This window comes from Anastrepha ludens, chromosome 5 (assembly GCF_028408465.1).
Source record: "Anastrepha ludens isolate Willacy chromosome 5, idAnaLude1.1, whole genome shotgun sequence".
In the NCBI taxonomy this organism is placed as follows: Eukaryota; Metazoa; Arthropoda; class Insecta; order Diptera; family Tephritidae; genus Anastrepha; species Anastrepha ludens.
Window position 1 is genome coordinate 111,224,394 of NC_071501.1, and position 24,637 is coordinate 111,249,030.

Genomic DNA, 24,637 nt, shown 5'->3' on the forward strand with positions numbered 1-24,637 from the left:
CTCCATTTGTGGAACAACATCAAGACGCACACCACAAATAGGAGGAGGAGCTCGGCCAAACACCTAACAGAAGTGTACGCGCCAATTAATATATTTATTTATTTTTTTTTTTTTTTAATCTTAATTTGGGTCCCGGGACACAGGAACATAGAAGGTAACGAAAAAGCAGATGAACTGGCAAGAGAGGGATCTGCGTTCTTACAGTACCGGTAATCACACCATTAGGTACAGTCAAGAATGCAATTTCCCTAATACCTCCGAATCCCAGATTGTATATTAGATGGAGAGACCAAACGAAATGCAAAATCAGCAGGACGTTATGGTCCATCTACAACCTCAAGCAATCGTCGACATTGATAAACATGAAACGACGGGACACCTGTAGACTAACGGCAGTCATAACTAGCTTCTGGTCTATCGGAGAACAAGCCGCCAAAATGGGCATCCCTCACAATACACACTGTCATAGTTGTAAACAACCGGAGAAAAAGGAAACAATCTTCCATTCCCTCTGTGAATGCCCTGCCCTATGGAAGGGCAAAATGTTAACCCTGGGCAAACCGCTGTTCGAAAGTCTCGAGCAACTGTCTGGCTTAGACGTTAACAACCTAATAAGATTCCTAAACCGCACAGACTGGATATAGTCTTGCGGTAAATAACTGTTAAACAGGTTGGTAATGAGGATGTGGCAACAAAATGGTGCGGAAGCGCTAGTTAGATTCTGGATGAATCACCACTCTAACCAACCAACCAACATACATATGTATAACGCGCGCTTTTCAAATGAACAATTCCTGATATTTTTTTACAAATATTTGTTATTGTAAATTTTCCTAGCCAAAGTTATTATTTTGTATTTTTCTTTTTTTCGATATTCTATTGATTTTAATGTTACCATAAAAATTCTAATTTGGCATAGCAACGGCACCAAATCTCACGAATCCTGCTACACGGTGAATTAAAAGAGGCAGTGCGTTAAAAGAAAAAAAATAATATTTAGAGCGTGGCATATTTTGTATGTTAGATTGGCAGTTTTGGCAAAAACGGTGGTTTCACTATATACAATAAATTACATGGGCTTATGAAGAGGATGCGTCTAAAGTCATCTACTTTCACCTACCAGCTCTATTTTAGAAGAATAAGTTTTTTGGAAATTTTGCCTCGTCATCATAAAAGTGATTTTTTTTTTTTTTTAATTTTCAAATTCAAATACATCACACAATACAGGTGTGCTTCCACTTTCGTAATCGCAGAAAAATTACGATTTACTTTTTACTCAGGCAAACGGGCTTATTCTATTATTCTGTTAATCGTAAATCGTAAAATATTCACGATTTCAAACCGGCTGCATTAGATGGCCAGCGGTGGAAGGAAAATTATATGGCAAAATTAGTATAAAAAAGTATATTAATTTAAAAAACTTGAATTTATTTTTTATTTATTTTCATGACATTGGAGTACTTGAAATTTAAATTTATTTTTATTTAACTTTTTTTTAAATCTTTGTAATTTCAAGCACGCCTTAGTAGCTAATATAATTTACGTTGTCAGAAACAAAATGCAAAAGGGAATCGATTATAAAATATTGCGAAAATAGAAGCACAACCGAAATTGTAAAATTTTTTCAAATTACAAATCACAAAAGTTAGTGTAAATGAGCTGATGGTACTTATTTGGATAATGAGAAATAGACCCTAAAAATGTTTCATTTTGATCTTGAATTACAAAAAACGAAAATCATAATTTAAAGTTGCGTATTTTCCCTTTACAGCTGGATTGCCGCCAAACAAAACGAGGATGAAGCTGAAGGACTCTGGCGTATTAAGGATGAGCTCTATGATCTAACGGATTTTATACCTCGTCATCCGGGTGGAACTTTCTGGATAGAATGGACAAAGGGCACTGACATTACCGAAGCATTCGAGTCGCATCACATTTCAACGAAACCAGAAGAGATGTTGCATAAATTTCATGTACGCGCTGCAGCCAAACCACGCAATTACAAATTCACTCTGCACGAAAACGGGTTCTACAGGGTGCTCAAGTCACGTGTGCGTGACAAATTGAAAGAAGTGGATTATAGTCCAGCTCGGCGCACAGATGTATATGATTTTTTTCGATTATTGTTTTTTTTTCATTTATTTATTGTAATACTTCCTTCTTTCCTTGCAGCTCATGCACTTCGGCCTCTTGCTTTCTACTTTCGCATTCAGCTTCGCTTGCGCCTACACCGGCTACATAATATTCGAACTCTTCGCCGCTCTATCGCTTACATGGCTCACCGTTGCTACACACAACTACTTGCATCAAAAGGACAATTGGCAGATGTATACTTTTAATTTTTCACTCATGAACTTTTGCAATTGGCGCGTTATGCATGTCATGTCTCATCATGTGTACACGAACTCGTTGCACGATCTCGAGATGTCACTCTTTGAGCCGTATCTTTGTTGGTGGCCAAATTCACGCAAACACACAAAATGGATTCGTCTCTTTTCTTTCACCATACAACCAATCGTTTACGCGCTCATATTCCCGTATCAGATTATAATGAGGTTAGGCACTGTATATATGTATGTATGTATGCACATGTGTGGACTTTGAAAAAAAAACTTTTATCGAACTAGTATTTTTTAACTCTCGAGCACTTAATAACTGAGTGCAATATTTAAACTAAATATTAATCATTCATAGCCACCTTAGGAGTCCAATTTAAGGTTAAATTCGAGGTGCCAGATCATAACGCCATAACCTTAACCGTGATCTTAACCGTAACAATATTTACTGTTATCTATTATTGGTATCAAAGCCATAAACAGCTGATTTTACATACATTGTCATTTATTTGTTCATTCTGAAAGTGCAAAAACTAAAGAAAAAATATCAACTTGAGCAGTGACGAGGAAATCACGAATACTTTCTGCTCAAATATGAACGAGACGTTATCAATAAAACGGTCCACGGATGACATATGGCAAAAATAATTTTTTTGTTTTTTCGTAGGACTGTTATAAGCTTACATGGCAAATTTCAGCGTGATATGCACATAGTTTGTTTTCTGTGCTACTGTAAACAAGTCAAGCTCGAGTGTGTTCTTCGAATTAAATGATGGAGATTCAAGTTGAACAAAGAATTTGTTTGAAATTTTGTTATTCCAACAAAATTTCGGCTTCAGACGCCTTAAAATTATTGCAGACAACCTATGGGGACTCTGCTCTATCGCGTGCACGTGTTTTCCAGTGGTACAAATCGTTCAAAGAGGGCCGTACATCGGTTGAAAACTTGCCTCATGAACGTCGTCCAGCAACATCAGTAAACGACGAAAACATCGGAAAAGTAAAGGAAATTGTGCTTGAAAATCGCACAAATCGCAAAATCGGTTAACGCTTAATATTATTTAGATGTTTTAAAGCGCTTGCGCGAAAACATTCGTCTTAAAAGGGAGGAATTGTGGGACAACAAGTCATGGTTCTTGCATCACGATAATGCACCAGCTCACACATCACGTCTTGTTCGCGATTATTTGAACAAAAATAATGTTAATATCGTTCCGCAAGCACCGTATTCGCCTGATATGGCTCCATGTGACTTTTTCCTGTTTCCCAAGCTCAAGTTGCCGATACAATTGAAGTCATAAAAGAGAATTCGAAGAACACACTCGAGCTTGACTTGTTTACAGGAGCACAGAAAACAAACTATGTGACATATCACGCTGAAATTTGCCATGTGAGCTTATAACAGTCCTACCAAAAAACAAAAAATTTATTTTTGCCATATGTCATCCGCGGACCGTTTTATTGATAACGTCTCGTTCATATTTGAGCAAATTATTAATATACAAGGTGAAGTCCAAAATAAACAAGACTGAGCTAAAATAGATACGAGAGGAGCTTTGCTCTGATAACTTCGAGTTTATTTATTCAAAATAGTCCTCTCTGGCCTCGATACATAATTTGCGCGATGTAAAAGCTTTTCGAAAGAGGTTTTCAGGTCATTGACCGGAATGTCCTTCAGGATGTTGGTAAAAGCCTTTTGGATGGCCTCTACGGACGCAAAACGTTTTCCTTTCATTGCCAAATGCAATGTTCCGAATAGGTAGAAGTCACAAGGAGTCATATCAGGTGAATACGGTGAGTGATTGATGGTTAAAATGCGATTTAGAGTCAAAAAATCAGTCACAAGAGTGGATCGATGAGATCGTGCACTATCATACAATAAGCGCCAGCTTCCTTTTTCGCGATATTCAGGGCGAATTCGACGAATACTATGCAACAAACTCTTCAAAACGCCAAGATATAAAATTGCTTTAGCGGTTTGACCCGTTGGCACGAACTCCTTCTTGACAATTCTCTTGGAATCATAAAAATAAATGAGCGTCGACTTGATTTTTGACTTCTCCAAACCCGGTTTTTTGGGTGGTAACTCGTCTCCGGCCTTCTATTCGGCACTTTGACGCTAAGTTTCAGGTTTATGTTGGCAACACGATGTTTCATCACCAGTTACAATGTTGTAAAGGAAGTTCTCGTGTTTTTTCGCCTCTTTAAAGAGGTCTTTCGAATGTTGAATTCCGAGCAATTTTTAATCCAAATGATCAGTTAAAATGCGATAAATCGATGTTTTAGAGATATTCAACTCCGATTCCATAAATTTCAACAATGATTTCGGTTCATTTTTGATAAATTTACGAACAATTTCGATGGAGTTTTCGGTGATTACTGATTTTAGGTTGTTGATTGTCATTTATGTCCTTACAACCATCTCTGAAACGTGTAAGCCACTCATGAACTCTGGCACGAAATAGACAATCATGTCCATAAAACTTTTTTCATCAATTCAAATGTTTCAGTAAACGTTTTACCGAATTTAAAACAAAATTAGATATTAGCTCTTTGTTCGAAACTCATTTTTGTACCGATGACACAAACATACTGACACTTTAGACGCAATAACTTCGCTTCCACTGAACCGAATGTCACCAAGCGTTCACTAGGAGTTAGCTTGTACCAGCTCCTTCTGAGGGAGTGATTGAAGGTCTTCATCTGTAAGCATGAACTTGTTTAAAAACCTTTTCCTTCTATGCGTCAACCCCGGACATTCGATAATGAGATGTTCTATAGACTCCTCATCTTCGCAGCAGAATCTGCAGGTGCTGGTGTTAGTTATGCCTAATTTATGTAAGTGTTTGTTGCAGGTGAAGTGACCCGTGAGGGCGCCTGTGAGAGTGCGAATGCTCTTTTTGTTTAACGTGAGGGCCATGTTAGCTCTTTTAGCGTTGAAATTTAGGAACTTTTTGGAGTGTCTAAGACCCTCTACATTGTTCCAATGCTGATTTAATAGAGTTTTGGCCCAGTATTTTACTTTTTGTTTTAGGTTGTTTTTGTTGAATCCGAACATAGGACTAGGTCCGATGAAGTTTTCATCTGCCCCTTTTTTGGCTTGAAAGTCTGCCTTTTCGTTGCCGTCATATCCCTCATGTCCCGGTACCCAAATTAATGAAACATTGTTTTTGGATGCCAGATTATTGAGTGCCTTGTGGCATTCTAAGAATTTTTGAGTTGTATGTATAGCTATCTAAAGCTTTTAAAACTGATTGGCTGTCCGAGAGTATTTTAATCTTACTCTCTTGTGGTTTCTGCGTTGCATGATGTTTACTGCTTCCATTATTGCGTATAGTTCCGCTTGGAAGATGGTGGTGTCCCTGGTGAGAGTGTATGATTTGTGGATTCTGGGCCCCACTACTCCTGCTCCTACACCATAAGGTGTTTTTGATCCATCAGTGTACCATTTTTGTGAATCATCATTCATCCATTTCGGGTTTGTTTTCCACTCGATCCTCTCAGGAAGGTAACTGTGTATCCTTTTGTGAAACAGAGGGTTGGGTCAATGTGGTCTGAAACTATGATATATGACGTTAGTCTTGTTTCTTTTGGACTTCACCTTGTAATGCAACATACAGAACAATACATCAAATAAGAATCAACTGTTTATGGATACGGCGAAAAACCAAATTTCAAATACGGTCAAAAATGATAGAGTAAGGTATTGCCATCTGAAGAAGAAAAGTAGGCGCAAGCAATAGAAACTATGAAATACAACAAATTATACAAATACCCACACTTTCTTGCCACTTCGTCATCCGCAGAAAAACTGCATTTGGAAGTATTTTTATAACTCGTGCTTTCACAATTAAACACGCGGTTATTTTGTTTACTTTAAATGTCACAAATCACAATCAGCACATCGATCATTATGCATGCCCAACATAGCAAGAAAGCTCCTTGAAAGATTGACCAAGCCTCGACTGGTCGCAGCCATAGATTACGCCATCAGAAGACAGCACGGCTTTAGACGCGGAAAGTCTACAATAGGGGCAATCGAAACTGTCTTAAATAGCGTAGCAGCAGAGCAACAGGGCAGTATACAATCCAGAAGCATAGTCCTCCGTGCCACCTTAGATGTAAGGAACGCTGTTAATAGCATAAAATGGGCGGACATTACACTTAAACTCCGGCATACCTACACCGCATAATAAAGAATTACTTACGAGGTCGCAAATTCGTCTATCAGACCTCAGAGGGTTCTCCTTGGATAAACGTCACATCCGGAATGGCACAAGGATCTATTCTTGGCTCCGACTTGTGGAACATTAGTTATGACGAGATATTCAATATAGGGCCTCTTCTTTTCATATGTAGATGAAGCAACTGGTACAAGTGAATATATGTCGGCAACACGCGAAGAGAGCTACCCTAAATTGCATGTGCTGGTAAGGCAGTGCAACCTAATGAGCTATAGCCATACTCGCTAGCGACGAATCTTACTCGATAACTTTTTTGTTGCTTTCGTATGCAAATTTTTCGTCAAGTTAATAGAGCATAGAGATAGCAAGCGGGGAAATGGCGAATAGAAGAGGCCTATAGAAATTCCCGATAGTACCTCTCTGATCGGATACGCAGACGATATCGCCGCAGTCATCAACATGAAAACTTGAAGAAGCTCATAGAAAACTTAAGTAGTGATATGAGCACAAACGTGGCCAGATGTACGTGGCCTCAAATTAGCCACAGTGAAAACAGAGCAACAAAGAAGTATATCCTGTTAGAAGTTTGTATGCAAATTTATTCAAATACACTAACCCCAAAAAGGTTCTAAAGTACCTAGGCATAAAACTGAACTCAATACTAACTTTCTGGGATCAAATAAAACACGCAGCAGAGAAAGCCGCTAAAACGGCATTCCTCCTCAGTAGACTGATGGCAAACATAGGGGGTCCACCCTTCGCGCTCTCCGTTCTCTTATACGGAACTGACCGCCTACAACACAGTATCAGGGCCAGCTGTTCAAGTAATAAGCGGTTCAATACCGATAGACTTACTAGCCTTTAAGAAGAAAAAGTTGTGGGCATCAAGAAAGAGGGAATGGAAGAAAGAGCAAATGGACGGCTGGGCTAATAAAAGGCTTCGCCACATGGTACAGCAGGAACTTCACTGAAGAAATTGCTTATATAACCCAAATGCTTTCGGGGTACGGGTATTTCCAGAAATACCTGCTCAATATAAGAAAAAGTGTTAGCTTTATAAATATATTCATATACGGGGATTCCGCTGAACCACAAACGCTGGAGAATGTAGTCGGTCACATAACCACAAAAAATGTAATCGACAAGATGCTAAGCAGCGAGGAAACGTGGGAGATCATCAGTGGTTTCGCGGAAAAAATTCTCCAGGTGAAAAAGCGGGACCTGAACGTGGGCACATAGGCATAGACCTTTGTAATGAGGAAGATGGAACGTCAATTTAAAGTAATACGAAAGCGGTCCCAATGTGGGCGACGGTTCCAAACGAGAGGGAGTGTTTTTGTCTGTGTATGCCCTTTAAATATTATGTTTAGATTTAAAGTTACTTTAGTGAATAAAAATAATCAAAGGGCATTTTAAAGTTAGGAATAGTAGATTGGTTCGCTTAGTAGAGCTAATTTTATTGGTTGGATGAGAAAATGGTCCTTAATAAAAATTTAGTAAAAATATTATTTTTTTTTTAACCCTCCGTTGGGCACCCGGGTCTGGCCAGACTTTTTCGACTTTGGATGTGAATTTCACATATTTCTATTATAGCTAGCGACTTGAGCTTTCATAATAAGAGGTGTTATCTTGATATTCAAAGAAAAATGATATTTTTTAATATAAATGATCGGATGTTTATTTCATTATAAAGAGGAAGGTATGTCGTTAATAGTGGAAAATAATATCAGGCAAATGACCACCACGACCACGCTTACAGCACTATATCCTTTTCATGAAATTTTCCATAACGGAATTGCAAAGTGGCTGCCCTATGTCCTTGATAGCCTCACGAATTCCATCTTTGAGGTCTTGAATCGACCATGGGCTGTTGACGTAGACCTTCTCTTTCACATGGCCCCGAAGAAAAAAGTCACAAGGTGTTAAATCACAATCACAAGATCTCGGTGGCCAATTGTGATCACCTCTTCGAGAGATAATACGGTCCGGAAACTTTCCCGTAAAAGATCAATGGTTTCGTTGCTTGTGTGGCACGTAGCAGCGTCTTGTTGAAAATAAACGTTGTCCAGATCAATACCATCCAATTCCGGCCATAAAAAATCGTTAATCTTCTCTCGATAGCGATAGATAACACCTGTTGTTGTGAAACCGTTTAGCTTCCAAAAATTTAATTTCTATCGATTTATGTACAGAACCTTTTAAAAAGGATCCTCGAACGGGACGAAAAAAGCCAGGCCCGGGTGCCCAACCGAAGTTTTTGAAAACGGTGTCCAATGGAGGGTGAAATAAACCTTCTAATAGCAAAACCTACTAAAGGTGAATAAGTTGATTTGCAAAAAAGCTCAAAGATATCAAGCAAAAAAATTTTAGTTTTGCATAATATTTTTATAAAAAAAATTTATATTAAATTTATACTAAATTTTTTATTTTTATTTTTTTATTTATTTATAGAATTACGGTTTCTCTTCTACAAAAGAACATTTTATTTTGGCACGACATCATCGGCTTTACACTTCCGCTCTTCATGCTACTTGTAGCACAAGTACCCATATTAACAGTGCTTCGGCAATGGGTGGTTATCGTTGGTTTGGCGAGCTTTATTTTTGGTGTTATCGGATTGAATGCAGCACATCATGATCCGAAAATTTTCCATGACGGTGATGCCACTCGTGAAGATCGGGATTGGGGACTCTATCAATTGGACACAGTTATGGATCGAAGCGACATCAAAGGATCGCAGTTTTTGGTATTGACACATTTCGGTGAACATTTCTTGCATCATCTCTTCCCCACATTGGATCATGGCATTTTGCCACAACTATATCCGACACTTTACGAAACAATGGACGAGTATAAGGCACAATTGCGTGAATGTAGTCACTTGCAACATATAATTGGGCAGAGTAAACAGTTACTACGTACAAAACCAAACCCGATACCGCCGGGTGAGGTCAATAAAACCAAACGAGGTTAAAAAAAATTATAATGAATCTGCGAGAATAGCTTTCTTTAGCATTCAAAGTGGAGTGTGTTTGAAAATGATTTTCTCAACAACTTTTGTTTCGCTTTTTGTATTCCTTTTACAAGAAATCCTACGAAATTATACATAACAGCTATGTGGCTTTCAAGTCAGTTTAAAGAAGGCTTTTAGAAAAAAAGGAAAAAGTATTTACGTAACTACTTTCTAATAGTAATGTCTAGGCCCTCATGAATTCCATCAAAAAGATTCTCAAAAGCCAAAAATTTTTATTTTATCCATTCCAATTGAGAACAACTTCAAACCATTTTCGATAATTCCGCAGGTACTTAGCCACAATTTTCATTTAATTTATTTTCATTTATGTAAGTTAATGTACATGAGTTGACACCCCTAATAAACTACCAACAACATGCGCACACACCCACAAACAACTTCACTCACGTGAAAGCTACAACACAACCCGAAAAACTCGTCGGAAAAAGTTGGTGATATGTAACAACAAAATGTGAAAAACTAGTTAGGAAAAAGTACTTAAGCTATGACAGTTTTCAAATAAATACGAAATAATAAATTCAGAAAATTCGGTAGAGGTGAACAAAAAGTTTGAATAAAATGAGTTCAAAAATTGAAAAAGTAGTTTTATTCATCATTATCATCATCATCTTGGCATTACAGTTCGGGGTGTACCATTGCCTCCTCTACAATACGCCTCCATTCTTCTCGACAGTTCGCTTTCACTCAATGTTTGAGATTTTCATCTTTTGTATATCTTCTTCTACGTCTTCAACCATCCTCTCCTTGGCCGGTCTCACCTTCTTGCTCCTCCCAGGTTTGCTTCAAATACTTTTAAAATGTGTCCATACCACCGTAATCTTTGGGACTTTATAAATCGTTACATTTCCTACCGCGATTAAAACATGGTTATATCGTATACTGTATGTAACGACTTTTAATCGTATAGGGCCGAATATTATTCTAAGAATTTTTCTTTCAAATCGCATCAGTAAATTCACGTCATTAATCTTAAGGACCTATGTTTCACAGCCGTAGATGAGAACCGGTCGTATTATAGTTTTGTACATCTGGAGTTTTTGTTCCTTTGATATCAATGAAGACTTCATAAGTTGGATATAGCCAACGTATCCTCTGTTAGCTACCTGAATACGGTCTTGTATAGATAAGGACATATCCTTATTTATGCTGAGCACTATGCCTAAGTATTTAAACTCTTGCATGAATTCAAAAACATAACTTCCGATTCTGATGTGACTATCATGAACGAATCGTGCCATGTACTTCGTCTTTTCTTCATTTATATTGAGGCTCGAATGTAGCTTACACTAAGCGAGGCAGGCTTTTCTTGTTTCAATCTTTGCGTTATTCAGCTCCCTCCATTCTGCGTCATACCATTCGTTGGTAATAACAGCTTTTTGGCTAATGGTTTCATATGCAGCGCTAAGAATTTCTTCTTTAAGATTTTGGCATTTTGATGTTATATCTGCTTCTATTAAAAATTCTTTGATATCTTTGATGTGTTCTTATCCGAGGCAATATTGTTGGTTTCGTGGCAATATGATTTATGACTGATAAAGGGTCGCCAGCCTCAAACCAGGTTTTTCTCACCTCATTTCTATTGTTTCCTTCCGTTCCACTGAATGTTCTCTCTTTGAGAAGTATTCAGTCAGGCGAAATGAGGAGATTGGAAATTAAATTGCGTATCCCTTTCCTTTTGATGGATTTATTTAATAACTTAAAAATCAAATCACAAAAACAAGGAGATCGAGAACTTGATATGAGCTTAGTTCATGTAAAAATTATCCAGTAACTTGCCAGTGACTTAATTTCTGAGAATTCGCTCCCAAAGTGAAAAATATCAAAAAAAAAGTGCATGAACGAAAAACCAGTAGGTAGCAATTTGTAGGTTCTACAAACAGCTGATTAAATTGTTGGCGGGAGAAATCACAAAAATTTAAAAAAATGTTCAATTGAGGTACCTCGTATTAAATTGAAAAAAAAAAAATTAAGGAATTAAAAAGCAAAATAATGAGCTTAGCATCACTTGATTTTATTTTGCCCACACTAATTTATGCCATTTCATCATCGCTGTCGGATGAACAACTCTCCAATCACAGCTCTCTCCTTATTTTTCTTGCCTCCGTATATGTATGTATTTAGGTGTATATATTGCCAAGATACCTTCAATGGTTCCAATTTGTATTTCGGAAACTGCCGCAACGTTGACTGGTGACTAGGGTACAGAAGTACAGACCTCTATATATCGATTCCTTGTTAATATACGAGGTATGTCAAAAAAGTATAGCGAATTTTGAATTTTCGCAGGCTACGTATATTCGAATTTCGATTTTTTTGGGCGATATGTTGGTACTCATGTCTCTCACACATGCCGACGAGTTCGGCCATTTTGACTCTTCAGTTAATTGTTGACAGCTGTTTTGCGCTTGCACGTGTTTCGGCTCGTCTTTGATTTTTACCTTTTCGAAAAGATGGATCAAAGAACCTGTATCAAATTTTGTGTGAAAAACGGGATTAAGTGGGCGGATGCATTCCGAATGTTGACTGTGTCATACGGAGAAACTACTTTGGACCAAAGTAACGTTTATCGGTGGTACAAAATATTCTCAGAAGGCCGAAAAGATGTGAACGACGAAAAGCGTGCCGGACGCCCGAGCACAACAGACGAAAAAATTGATGAAGTGGAGAAAATGGTATTGGCCGTTAGAGAAGTTGCTGAGGACCTAGACATATCGATTGGGTCGTGCCATTCGATTTTTTTCATTGATTTGGGCATGAGACGAGTCGTACCAAAACTGCTCAATTTCGACCAAAAGCAGCGTCGCATGAACATTGCTAATGAGATGTTGGACTCTGTCCGCGACGACCCAAATTTCCTCCAGAGGGTCATAACTGGTGACGAATCGTGGGTTTATGGGTATGACGTGGAAACCAAAGCTCAATCATCTCAATGGTAGCTGCCGCACGAACCAAGACCGAAAAAAGCGCGACAAGTTCGGTCGAATGTAAAAGTTTTGCTTACCGTTTTCTTCGATTGCAGGAGCGTTGTGCATCATGAGTTCTTGCAACGGCGTAAAACGGTTAGTAAGGGATATTACTTGCAAGTTATGCGCAATTTGCGCGAAGCAACCCGCCAATCCGCCAGAAACGCCCGGATTTGTGGAAGAACGAAAACTGGTCTTACATCACGATAACGCCCCTGCTCACACATCGTTGCTTGTGCGCAACTTTTTCATCTAAAACAACACACTAATGATGCCACAGCCACCGTATTCCCCAGATCTGGCCCCCTGTAACTTTTTCTTGTTCCCGAAACTGAAGAGGCCCATGAAAGGACGACGCTACACTACGATTGACGAGATAAAGTCGGGATCGAAGTAGGAGCTGAACTTGATAAAAAAAATGATTTTTTGAAGTGCTTCGAAGATTGGAAAAACGTTGGCATAAGAGCATAATATCTCATGGGTATTACTTTGAAGGGGACAAAATAGATATTAATGAATAAATAAATAATTTTTGAAAAAACACAAAATTCGCGATGCTTTTTGAACACAACTCGTATGACTTCAAATAGGCTTTATAAATTTTATCTAAAATATATTTACTTGCATTCTCCATTTTAACCACCATTTTTATTTAAATTTAGAACTTTGACTCAACTCACAAATTTTAAACACAAAACAGCGATCAGCTGTTTTTCTCCCTTGCAAATTCGTACAAATAAAAATGTGTCCAGTAAAAACTTGCAACTTCCCCTCAACATGAAATGTTATTTTGCTCTCTCACTTTCCCCTACTTTGCAAGTTTTTTGATTACATGAACACCAAAACTTCATAGTTTGCTTCATAAACAGACCTATTGACTTGGATTTACTTAAATGTGGTATAATTCTTACTGTTTAAAAACTCAAATAAAATGAATAGCAAATGCAAACTCCAGTAAGGCTACAGCAGAGTGACCATTAATTTCATATCTGCATGTATTTCCTTTAGTTTTTCATATCGAACGATTGGGATAAACTTTTTTGTTTCCTTATTCGCTCCGGCAGTTCCGCATGTCCCGAATACACGCATCTGTTCTGAATGCTTTGAATATCAGCAAGCTTTCTAATCTGCCTTAGGCGCGGAATACACGCTTTTCATTCAGTTCAGGTACGTTGATATGTGCAAATGAATTTGACAATGAGTGGCGTCGTATTAACACCAGTATGGCCAGATTACCATTTTTTTTTTATTATTTAGTCTCGGGGCCTTAGATCTTTCATCATGACATTTTTCTAGCCTGTTCTAATTAAAATGTAATGTGTATAATTTTGTAAAATATAAATTTTTTTAAATTATTTCCATAATTCACTCAGTTTTATTAAGCTTTACTTTTTTTAACATCAGGTCGCATTGCCCGCAATTGCTGTTACTGTTGATGCCCGTCGCCTTTTAGCTGTCAAATCTCTCTCTCGCTACTGCAGTGTTGTCTAGCCTTGGATATAAAAACGCATTAAAATGCCCATTTAAAGAAAGTAAAATACCAAATTTTTATTGAATTACTTGAAGAATTTTGTATGCGTGAGAAAATGTCTTTAAAATGTGCTTGTTTTTAAATATACGTGTTATGATTATGTGCAATTTAATTCATGAGTTTTTGGTTAAGAGAAACTGTTTTGTTAAGAGAACGACTGTTTTGCTATATTTGAGGTTATGTCACAAGAAAAGGTACTCTTTTTGTAAAAATGTGGTTATAGTTTCTTCAGTATTTGCTGCTATTTTGTTGCTTATTTTTACCATGAATACACCTCTTGATGCCCTATGTCCCACTAAGGATTGAGGACCGGAAGAAACGATTGCACCACTATTGTTTTACTTCGCATTCAGTTAATTCAAAGGCTTTTTAAAATGTGGAAAAAGGTTTTCATTATTAAGAATAGTGGAGAGAAGAAGATTTAATATTCTCGCATAACCTTAAAAGGAGCAAAAAATATAAAATTTTATAAGAACCAACAAACTTTCGTTAACACTAAAATCTTCTCAGAGTGAACTTTTTTATCATTCTCTTGTTTAATAATACAGTTTTTTATCTTACAGTTTTTACTTGTACTTTCGTACCTATCGTTTGTAGTGCTGCAAAGTGCTCAACCTAATTCCTGAGCGCTCTCATATAAAATGAGAGAGTTTAGTATCTAGGCATCTATGCCGATATTACGCTCTCAGTGAATTTGACAGAATTTCTGGTGGAATTACTGTGTGTGTGATGGCGAGCAAGGCACATCTATTCAAGCATTCGAGCAACAACAACATTTTTTATATTAGAGCTGTCAAGGGAAAGAGAATAGAATAGAATGAATGTCAAATAGATAAAATTAGTTCTCTGCACATTTCTCTCATGTATGTATGTATGCATGCACATAACTTGTTTATAAAACTTCCGGCGAAATAAAAAACACTAACAGTTTCTAACAATTCAGTTCACTTTTATTTTAACGAAATCATATTCACATATTCTAAGCATAAATTTAAACGCAAGCTAAATCCAAGCAGCCGTTTTTAAGTTTTCTAATTTGCGCCGTAGCCGAATGGGTTGGTGCGTGACTACCATTCGCAATTCACAAAGAGCACGTCGGTTCGAATCTCGGTGAAACACCAAAATTAAGAAAAACATTTTTCTAATAGCGGTCGCACCTCGGCAGGCAACAACAAGACGCACACTACAAATAGGAGGAGGAGCTCGGCCAAAGACCCAAAAAGGGTGTACGCGCCAATTATATATATATAGGTATATATAAAATTTGTATGTATGTATGCAATACATTTCCATATGGATGTAATAAAAATATTCACATGATTATTTGTTTACATTTGTTTTTGCAAAAAAGTTAATTGTTCAGCTTCGCCGTTCACTTCGCCCTCACAGCTATCAATTAAAATATATTCGCCATTGCTGGGATGCTGGTACGATAGTTTAACCGCCGAATCAATGGTAAATAAATAGGCGCTTGCTTTTGTTATGTCGTTCATTGTGGTCGGTATAGACGCGTTCGGTACTCTACTTTTCGCTTAATTTTACACGTGGGAGCGTATTTTCCCTTCAGCGTTTGTTATTGCTTCTGCACTTCTGGCGTCAATTTTTCGTTGATACACGGCACGTCACATGGCCGCAACAGATGCTTTCCATTTCAATTCAACCGGGCTATTCGGGGCATGTTCTTCGAATTCGATGTAACTCAACTTTTGCAAAATAAAAAAATTTCAACTACTCTTTTGCTATTATTTGTACATGACGTGCAAATAATGACGATCATTTTGAACTCAGAATTTTTAAAATCGGTTCATTTTTGACTAAGTTATGAGCAATTAATTCTTATAAAGGGCGGTTAAGTTTCAAGGGCCGGTGTTGATTTTAAATAAAATTCAATTTTTTTAGGAAATTGTTGTCATTTCTCTTTATTATGATAATATTGGTATGGCTCAATTACGTATGGAACAAAATATCGGCCAAATGATCGCCGCGGCCTCGGCGGCACACCTCCAAACACCACCAAATGCAAATAGTTCCTTATCTAAAGGGTGGTTAAGTTTCAAGGGCCGGTGTTGATTTTGAATAAAATATAATTTTTTTAGGAAATTATTATTATTTCTCTTTATCATGATAATATTGGTGTGGCTCAATTACGTATGGAACAAAATATTGGCCATGTGGAAGCCGAGGCCTCGGCGGCACACCTCCATCCGATGGTCCAAATTTTCGATGACGCTGAGACGTAATTGAGGTTCTATGCCGTTAATGAGCCGAATTATCTCATTCTTTAGCTCCTGAATTATTGCTGGCTTATCGACGCACACCTTTTCTTTCAAATAATCTCAAAGAAAGAAGTCCAACGGTGTCGTAGACGTTTAGGTGTGGTTCACATTCAACATCGAAAAACAAAATTGCCCATAAGTCTTGAAAAAAATCTTTTCGGGCGAACAAAAAAATACGTATCTCATTATTTTGACCAAAGAGCAACATACAAATTAAAGTTACATCGAAATCGAAGAACATGTCCCGAATAGCCCGGTTGAATTGAAATGGAAAGCATCAACAGCCTTTTCGTTTTTAATCCTTAATAACATTTGAAAGCTAAAATTGCTACCCTTATCATCATTATCCATTTCAAAAACCAATCCTCCTACGATGTCTTCTGGTTTAAAATGTTCCATACAAATTCTCCATGTTTTTGGTTTTAAGGTAGCAGATCGCCAACAAAATTGCAACCACTTTTTTGCGTTCGTTCTTAGCTGTTGGAAAGAGAAAAAAACTAATATAAGGTGTTTTATAGCGGCTATCATTTATTTATCAATTCCACACAGCGCACATCATTTCAATTTTATTACAATATTTATTTATAGCAATTTTCACTCACATAAATGCGTAAATTCAACGTAGAGCAAATTGGCTTGCTCCCAAATATTGGCACACTCACACCGCGTGACAAAAAAAAACGCAAATGCAAATAACAATTCAATATTCAATACAATTATAAAGAGCTCGGAAAATCGGAATTTATCACATTTTGACTGGACACTGAAATATCGCAGGTTTTAACAGAAATTGATTATTTCAAATTGGTACCTGATTAGTATTTTATTGAGTATCCATTATTTTTTAAAACTGATTCGCACGCGCGAGTTAAACTTTCTATTAACTTTTGGCATCTCTCCATAGGAATGGAGTTCCGCGCTTACGGTACTTCTTCAGTTCATTGGCATTTTTAAATGTATTTTGCCCAACCTTGACCTAAATGTATTCAATAAGGCCTTGGATTTGTGATGGCCGTTCCAGAACTGCAATTTTTTCTTTTGAAATCCAATTTTCACCACTTTCGCCGTATGCTTGGCTTCCAAGAAAATGCTTCCCGAACTTTAAAGTAATACCCACCGTACTTTACGTTCTTTGTTGTATACCGGGGAATGAACTCTTGGTTTTTTCATGATGAACAAAAGTTTTCACATCAGGACAAATCTTATTAGTTTTAGTTCCGTCCGGAAAAAGTATTTTTTCCCAGAATCTTATGTCTTCTATTTAAATGCATTTATGGGTATTTGCGAAAAACGACACGTTTGTTTTTATGATATTTTTTTCGACAGTAGCGGATTTTTCTGCTTACAAACAATAACGATTTTAAAGAAAACCATTATATTTGCAATTACAACAATTAAAAGTTTACCAAAAAAATAGCTTGAAAAATTACCTATGAATATCAGTTAAACTTCTAAGAAAAAACCATTCATATGGAGGACACTATAAGTGCGCTATTTTTCTATCTATAGCTGCAAGAGTGGTTTGAAAAGTATGTGCAAAAATAAAAGCCACTTAATTGTTTGGGGTAAACTTTTTTAATTTTTAGACATAGTCTCCTTTTAGGCTTATACCTATATCATAATTGGTCCAACGCTATCTAATTTTGATCTTCTTATTTCGATCGCTTCCATTCGTTTCTGCAATCAGCTCCGCGTTTGAATAAAATCTTTTTCTCTCCAACTATTTCTTCACAATGGGGAACAAATAGTAGTCCGGGGGATCCTACGGAGCCAAGTCTGGAGAATAGGTGGGATGTGAAACGAGTTGGAACCCTATTTCCATTAAATTTGCGACCACAACTACTGAGACGTGAGCCGATGCGTTATCGTAATGGAAAAGAAATATCACTCGACTTCCTCGATTGAAACGAGTACCAAACACAAATAAATATACTGATTTGACTGAAACCTTGTATGAGATTCTACTAAATAAAAATGAGCTCCATACGCGCCAATAGTGCCATCTCTCTGAATTTGCAGGTACTTTTCAAACGAACCTCGTTTGTATGCATGAGATTCCCATTTATGATTTCCTCTGATAATATCGCCGCTAAAACGTAAACGCACCCTAATACTTCTGCTCCAGGCAGTATGCAAGTTAAGCAGTATGTACTTGTAAAGGGTGATCAAGTTAGAGGTATCAGATTTAAATTGAAATAAAACAATGAAAATTTAAACTGATTGGGCAATATTTATTATTTTTGTGTAGAAGCAATCATGACATTTACTTTTGAAGATAATCCCTTTCAAATGTTGAGCGCAACTGCGCCGTAATTCAGTCATCATAACACCAATTTTGAATTACTCGCTGGAGGACTTCGGTCGGTATCTCGTGAATAACTTTTGTAATGTACAAAGGTGTGATATCACACGATCTTGGGGGTCAATCCACTACTCCGAGAGGAGAGATTAATTGCTCACCGAAACGACAATGCACTAAATCCATTGTTTCACAGACTGTATGGCAAAGGCTTGTTGGAACCAAATATTGTGCAGATCAAGGGCTTCAATTCCCGGCATCAAAAAGTCGTTTATCATTACGCGATAGCGTTCGCCATTCACTATTACATTGGCGCCATTGTAATAGATGTTCTTGAATGGCTGCTCTTCGGCCTAAATATGGTAATTTCGCTTATTCACGTAGCCATTAAGCCAAATATGGGCCGCATTGCTCATCATCATAACTTGGCCTTAGCGCGCGATAAACACTTTTCACAGAGCGTCGATTTTCGTAACGCAATTTTACGATTTGTAAACGTTGTTGAGGCGTAAGTAACCCTTTCCATGATGAAATGTGAATGAATACTGAAAAAACGTATGTATTTAGTTTATTAGTAGTCACACGTGATCTATCAAAAGAACCCTATTGGAAAAAGTACATCCAATCTGATCACCCTTTATATACGTTGTCACGCGCAAAATCATCTATATTACTTTTATTTAATTTCTTTGTTAATAATCAAATGTAAAATATGTAAAGTCAAACCAGACTGTATGTCAGCAAAAATTAAACAAAGTATGCCGGATGCATTTAGCAATAAGTTCAACGGGTTCAATAAATTGCATTAGAAGCTTTATTTGCTACATAAGCAGTTAAAGTAAGTTTAATTATAAGTAAAATAAATTGTAAGGTTCAGTTCTATTTTGATAATAATGAAAGGAAGAGTTAAGCTTAGAGCTTATTTTTTTTAATATGGAGGTTGAATTAGTTTTAAAAGTTTTTTTCGAAGATTTGGGGCTTTATTGTGAAAAAACGGTACAAAATATTTTATTCGAAGTATTGGCCATCGCTAGCTACAACTTTCGCCCATCTTTCGGGCAATTTCCGGATGCCGTTTCTCCAAAATTCTGGCCGCTGCTTGGCTATCCATGACTCAACCCATATTTTGGTAGCCTCGTACGAGGAGAACCGCTGGTCCGCCAAATCGAGACTCATATGCCGGAACAAATGATAATCGGAGGGAGCTATGTCTGGACTATACGGCGGGTGGGGTAACACTTCCCAGCCAAGCGTTCCAAGGTATTTTTTGACAGGTTGAGCAACATGCGGCCGAGCGTTGTCATGTTGCAAAATAACCTTGTCGTGCCTTTTTACCGTTTCCGGCCGTTTTTCTTTCAATGCCCGGCTTAAACGCATCAATTGCAGTCGGTAACGATCCCCCGTGATTGTTTCGCCCGGTTGGAGCAGCTCAAAATATACGACGCCGACCTGATCCCACCAAATGCAGAGCATGATTTTCTTGCCGTGAATATTCTGCTTGGCCGTCGACGTTGATGCGTGGCCGGGCAAACCCCATGATTTTTTGCGTTTTGGGTTATCGTAGTGGATCCATTTTTCGTCGCCAGTCACCACCAATTCGCACGTAAAAAGTCGCCGTTCGACGTCGCGCAGCTTCAACTCGTACGGGACCCAATGTCCTTGCTTTTGGATCATTCCCATCGCTTTTAGACGCTTGCAAACGGTTGATTTATCAACGCCCAATGATTCAGCAAGCTCTTCTTGGGTTTGGCACGAGTCCTCGTTTACCAATTCCCCCAATTCCGCGTCCTCGAACTTTTTGGGCTGGCCAAGACGCTCCTTGTCTTCGGTGTGAAAATCACCACTTTTGAATCGTCAAAACCAGTACTCACATGTTGAAATCGAGGGAGTATGGTCTGGGTAGGCCTCCTGCAGCTATTCACGGGCTTGGGCTGTATTTTTTTCAAATTGAAGCAGAAAAGCAAAGCTTCCCGCAAATTGCGTTTCGACGGCACGAAAGTTGACATACTCGGAACACGAAAACACTGCGTTGTTTATACTTCAGCGAAATGACAGATACTGATAAACAAAGCCTAGGGATGAGGCTTTGTCATGAATATATATTCAGTATTGCCAACGCGATAAAGTGATAAATAGCGCCATCTGTGTGTCACCTTTAAAACTAATTCAACCTCCCTAAAATTAAAATAATAATTTATTAACTTATACATATGTACATATCACCGCCTACATTGAATTTTTATTTTTTATTTGTATTTCCACTATTGGTTTAAACTGTTTTAAAAAATTTATTCATAAATATAATCTCTATTTCTTTTTCTAAATACAAATAAAAATACAACTCCCAAATTTATCATAATCTTCTCCCTTCAATACTCGTATCATCACTGTTTGCCATCAAAATATAAGCGTTTACTCTCTGCGCTCTCTCAACATTTTGCAAAAGCAGAATTTTTTGTTGGTAAGTTTAGTTTTATAAATGAAAATAAAACTATGAAATTCATCATAATCTCCTCCCTTCAATACAAATCGTTTGTTACTCGTATCATCACTGTTTGCTATCAAAATATAACAGTTTACTCTCTGCGCTCTTTCAATATTTTGCAAAAGCAGCATTATTTTTTTTTGGGTGAGTTTTAGCCAGCTCTGCACTTGCATATCAGTGTTGTTCTCGGGCAAGAGTCTTGGTCTCAGTTGGCATACGCACAGGTATACGAAAATAAATCACCAAATTTTACTCGATATTGTGTGACTGCAAAGCAGTTTATTATCTTATTTACATACATACATACAGATATTCTTGAACTTGATTGATAAGTTAAGTTACTATCCGTATACCCACATACATACATAGCATGAACTTAGTACACTACTTATACTTATCCGAATACATGGCACCAACAAAATATCTTATCTTCAAGGCCACTTAAGTTTTATGCTTAGTTATGCTTAGCTTAAAACACTGGCTGGTCATCGTGACTATTTCAGTTTGTTTTGTAGAATCAACGGAAGATGAAGTGTTATTGTTATACGATGGGTGATCCTTCGAAATTGATCGTTATCGCATTAATGGCTTTAATTGCCATTGCCAGTTGCATTGAGTGAATTTTAGATAGTTCGCCTATATGCTGTCAATCAGCCAATCGAATAGGAGTCTCTAATATTTTTATAAAAAAATTGTCAAATTGCGAAAAAGTACGAAAGATCGATCGATAATCGTCGACACCGTTGGCTCAGATACCAATGACGAGAGTCGTAGCAAGGCAAGTTAGATTAGATTAGGTTTAGGTGGCTATACCAAGCAGTGATATGCCTAAAAACTAGTCCATCCCCTTACCACCGGTTTGGATAATAGAGAAAAAATATACTGAAGGTTGAAAGAAAATGAAACAAATGTGTACAACTCCGCAAGAAGCTGATAACCTCTTCAGATAAAGGCCGAAAGAAAGCGAATTTTCCAGAATTCTTTCTGAGAAAACTTTTAAATTTATTGATCTAAAAATATGTACACATATTATCTTATCTTTTAACTGTATGTTGTGACTTAGTATTAGTAAAAATATTTATGTGGAAAGGAGATACAGCTGATCTCCGGGAGCTCCTCTCAAAAAAGATGTTTTGGGGTGACTACGATATCTCTGATCTGGATCCTCTAAAATTAAAAACCCAAACAGATTTCGTTAAAATAATGTTAAATCTAGTAATTAATCGAAGGAATAAGCAAAAAAAGCTTTTTTGACAAAATGACGGTTTCTAAAAAAATCGATTTTTGACCAAATTTTCGGCCTTAAATTGTTTATAAAAAATATTTATCGATGAGAAAAAATTTGCGATGAATTACTGAAAGATATATTTAAGAAGCTCGTGTTAAAATTCGAGACTAATCGGCTAAGCCATTTTCGAGTAATGTTGGTCATCGACTTTGAAAACACCATTTTGAAAAAAACGCGATTAAAGTTTGAAAAGCACTTTATATAGGATACAATTTTTTTCTTTAACTTACATGGAGTTATTTATTTCAAGACCCTATAATACACCCTCCGCCGCTTCGGCAGCTTCTAATAACTCGAGCTGATGTTGTTTGACTTCTTCCTTTAAAGACAAACATTATTGCATCTCTATTTTTATTTTAAATATCTAATTTTGGTTGACACTTATAAAAATTTCATAAAGTGGAAATTTCAATTTAATACAAATTTCTTCTTTCCATCCGCAACTATTTTCCAGGAACTTGAGAAGTTTTTGAACGCCTCCAACAAGAATGGCGCCATACTCTTCAGCTTGGGTTCGAATATGAAAAGTTCCAACATACAACCAGCCACGATTCAAATACTTTACAAAGTACTCTCCTCACTTGAACAAAATGTGATTTGGAAATGGGAAGATTTGGCAAAAACCCCAGGTAATGCCTCGAATATATTCTATCAAAAATGGTTGCCACAAGACGACATACTCCCCCATCCCAATCTCAAATTATTCATCACGCACGCCGGTAAGGGCGGCATGGTGGAGGCCACTTACCATGGTGTACCAATGGTTGCCATTCCAATATTTGCTGACCAACCCCTAAATGCGGCCAAAATAGTCTCTTCCGGTTATGGAACACAGGTGGATATTATGAATTTGAAAGAAGATGATTTTAAGGCTGCCATCTTGGAGGTGCTGAACAATCCAGTGTATCGGTATAATGTACGAAAATTTGCGAAACTTTACCGCGATCGCCCGTTGAGTGCTCGAGAGAGCGTTGTTTACTGGGTGGAGTACGTGCTGCGTCATCATGGTGCTGCTCACATGCAAAGTCCACTGGTGCGCATGAATTTTATACAATCCAGTGGTTTGGATGTCTTGTTTGCTTATTTTGCGATATTATATGCGCTTTGGCGATTGGCGAAGTTGGCGCTTGCGCATTTATGTGAATTAATTCGCAAAGTGAGGGGAATTTTTAAGTCAAAGCGGGAAAAATCGAAAAAGCAATAATTTAACCAAGGCTGCGCCTTGGAGTGAGTAAAAAAGAACTGTTGTTTTTGAACTATATTCCGAATAAAATTCAACGTTTTTCGGGTTTTTTTAATTTTTATATATGTACATATTTGTATTTTTATCAGAATTCCTTAAAATTTGAATATGTTTTCAGTTATAAAGCATATAGAAATGTTTTAATACACAATTTTTGTCTCATTTCTAGTTAACCATTAAAAAATGTTTATATATTAGAAAACAAAATGTATTTAATTAATGTAATAAAATTTTAAAACACTCGCTAGCTCCTCAAGCTTTTATGCACCTTATTGGACTTTTCCCTTATTTTCGTGTAAAATTCAATTTTGTAGAAATTTCAAATAAAACAATTGCTGGTCGGTTAGTAGTCGAAGAGGACAAAACGAAGTATCTGCTCTCATGAAACAGACATTTCAACGTGATTCTGATTAAAATTTTGACATTCAAAAAACCACATTACAAAAACAAAATATATTTAAACATAGCTGTTGCTCTATTATATATTCGCCTTGAAACATTCGGTACGTTCGCGTTTTGTCTGTAATTTGTTGACAAAAGTTGAAAGTTAAAATTGCAAGGATAGAAAATTACAAGGTTTGCTATTTAGCTATGGTGAAAAAGAATTCGCTCAGAGCCGCATAACGTCTGCTAAGTAGCTTTCCTTTGAAATCTTTTTTTAACCATCATAATGTTTAAGTGAGAGAAGAATTTGCCTATCTCGGAGCCATCCCTTGAAATGCAAGGGAAAAGAGCTAATAAGCTCATCTTTGAATATGCAATTGCACAACAAAGCCCGCTCTCGACCATGGCAATATCGGGTCAGACGGCCCGTGGAGTGTTCGAAGTAAAGACAGAGGGATTCTAAGGGTATTTTCTTGGTTTAAATTGTCATGTTATTATTCTTTTTGACAACAATGTTTCAAAAAAATTTAAATTCTGTTCAGTATACGAAAGAAAAACCAAGGCGAATTTATACAAGGTGATGGCAATGGAGCAGCATTTCCAATTTTTTCACA

At 37.2% G+C, this 24,637-nt stretch overlaps 2 protein-coding genes across 2 annotated transcripts in view; both read left to right on the forward strand.

Moving 5' to 3' along the window:
• LOC128863484 (cytochrome b5-related protein) overlaps positions 1–10,127 on the forward strand; it is a 32,491-nt gene extending 22,364 nt beyond the window's left edge. Inside the window, exons 2-4 of the mRNA XM_054102670.1 lie at positions 1,772–2,102; positions 2,173–2,555; positions 8,972–10,127. Of these exons, the coding sequence (XP_053958645.1) occupies positions 1,772–2,102; positions 2,173–2,555; positions 8,972–9,494 (1,237 nt within the window). The 3' untranslated portion in view covers positions 9,495–10,127. The remainder of the gene's footprint in view (positions 1–1,771; positions 2,103–2,172; positions 2,556–8,971) is intronic.
• An 11,529-nt stretch (positions 10,128–21,656) lies between these two features.
• LOC128864844 (UDP-glucuronosyltransferase 2B15-like) lies at positions 21,657–24,007 on the forward strand. Its single transcript, XM_054104602.1, has 2 exons — positions 21,657–21,724; positions 22,724–24,007. Exons 1-2 carry the CDS (start codon positions 21,657–21,659, stop codon positions 23,598–23,600), a joined length of 945 nt encoding a protein of 314 aa, XP_053960577.1. The 3' UTR covers positions 23,601–24,007.
• The last annotated feature ends 630 nt before the right edge of the window (positions 24,008–24,637 follow it).

What these genes read in the sequence shown, in the direction of transcription:
- LOC128864844 (XM_054104602.1), top strand. Translation starts at nt 21,657, where the DNA reads ATGGGTGATCCTTCGAAATTGATCGTTATCGCATTAATGGCTTTAATT. An exon ending in GCCATTGCCAGTTGCATTGA is followed by an intron (nt 21,725 to 22,723) that starts GTGAATTTTAGA and finishes CTTCCTTTAAAG; the next exon opens with ACAAACATTATTGCATCTCT.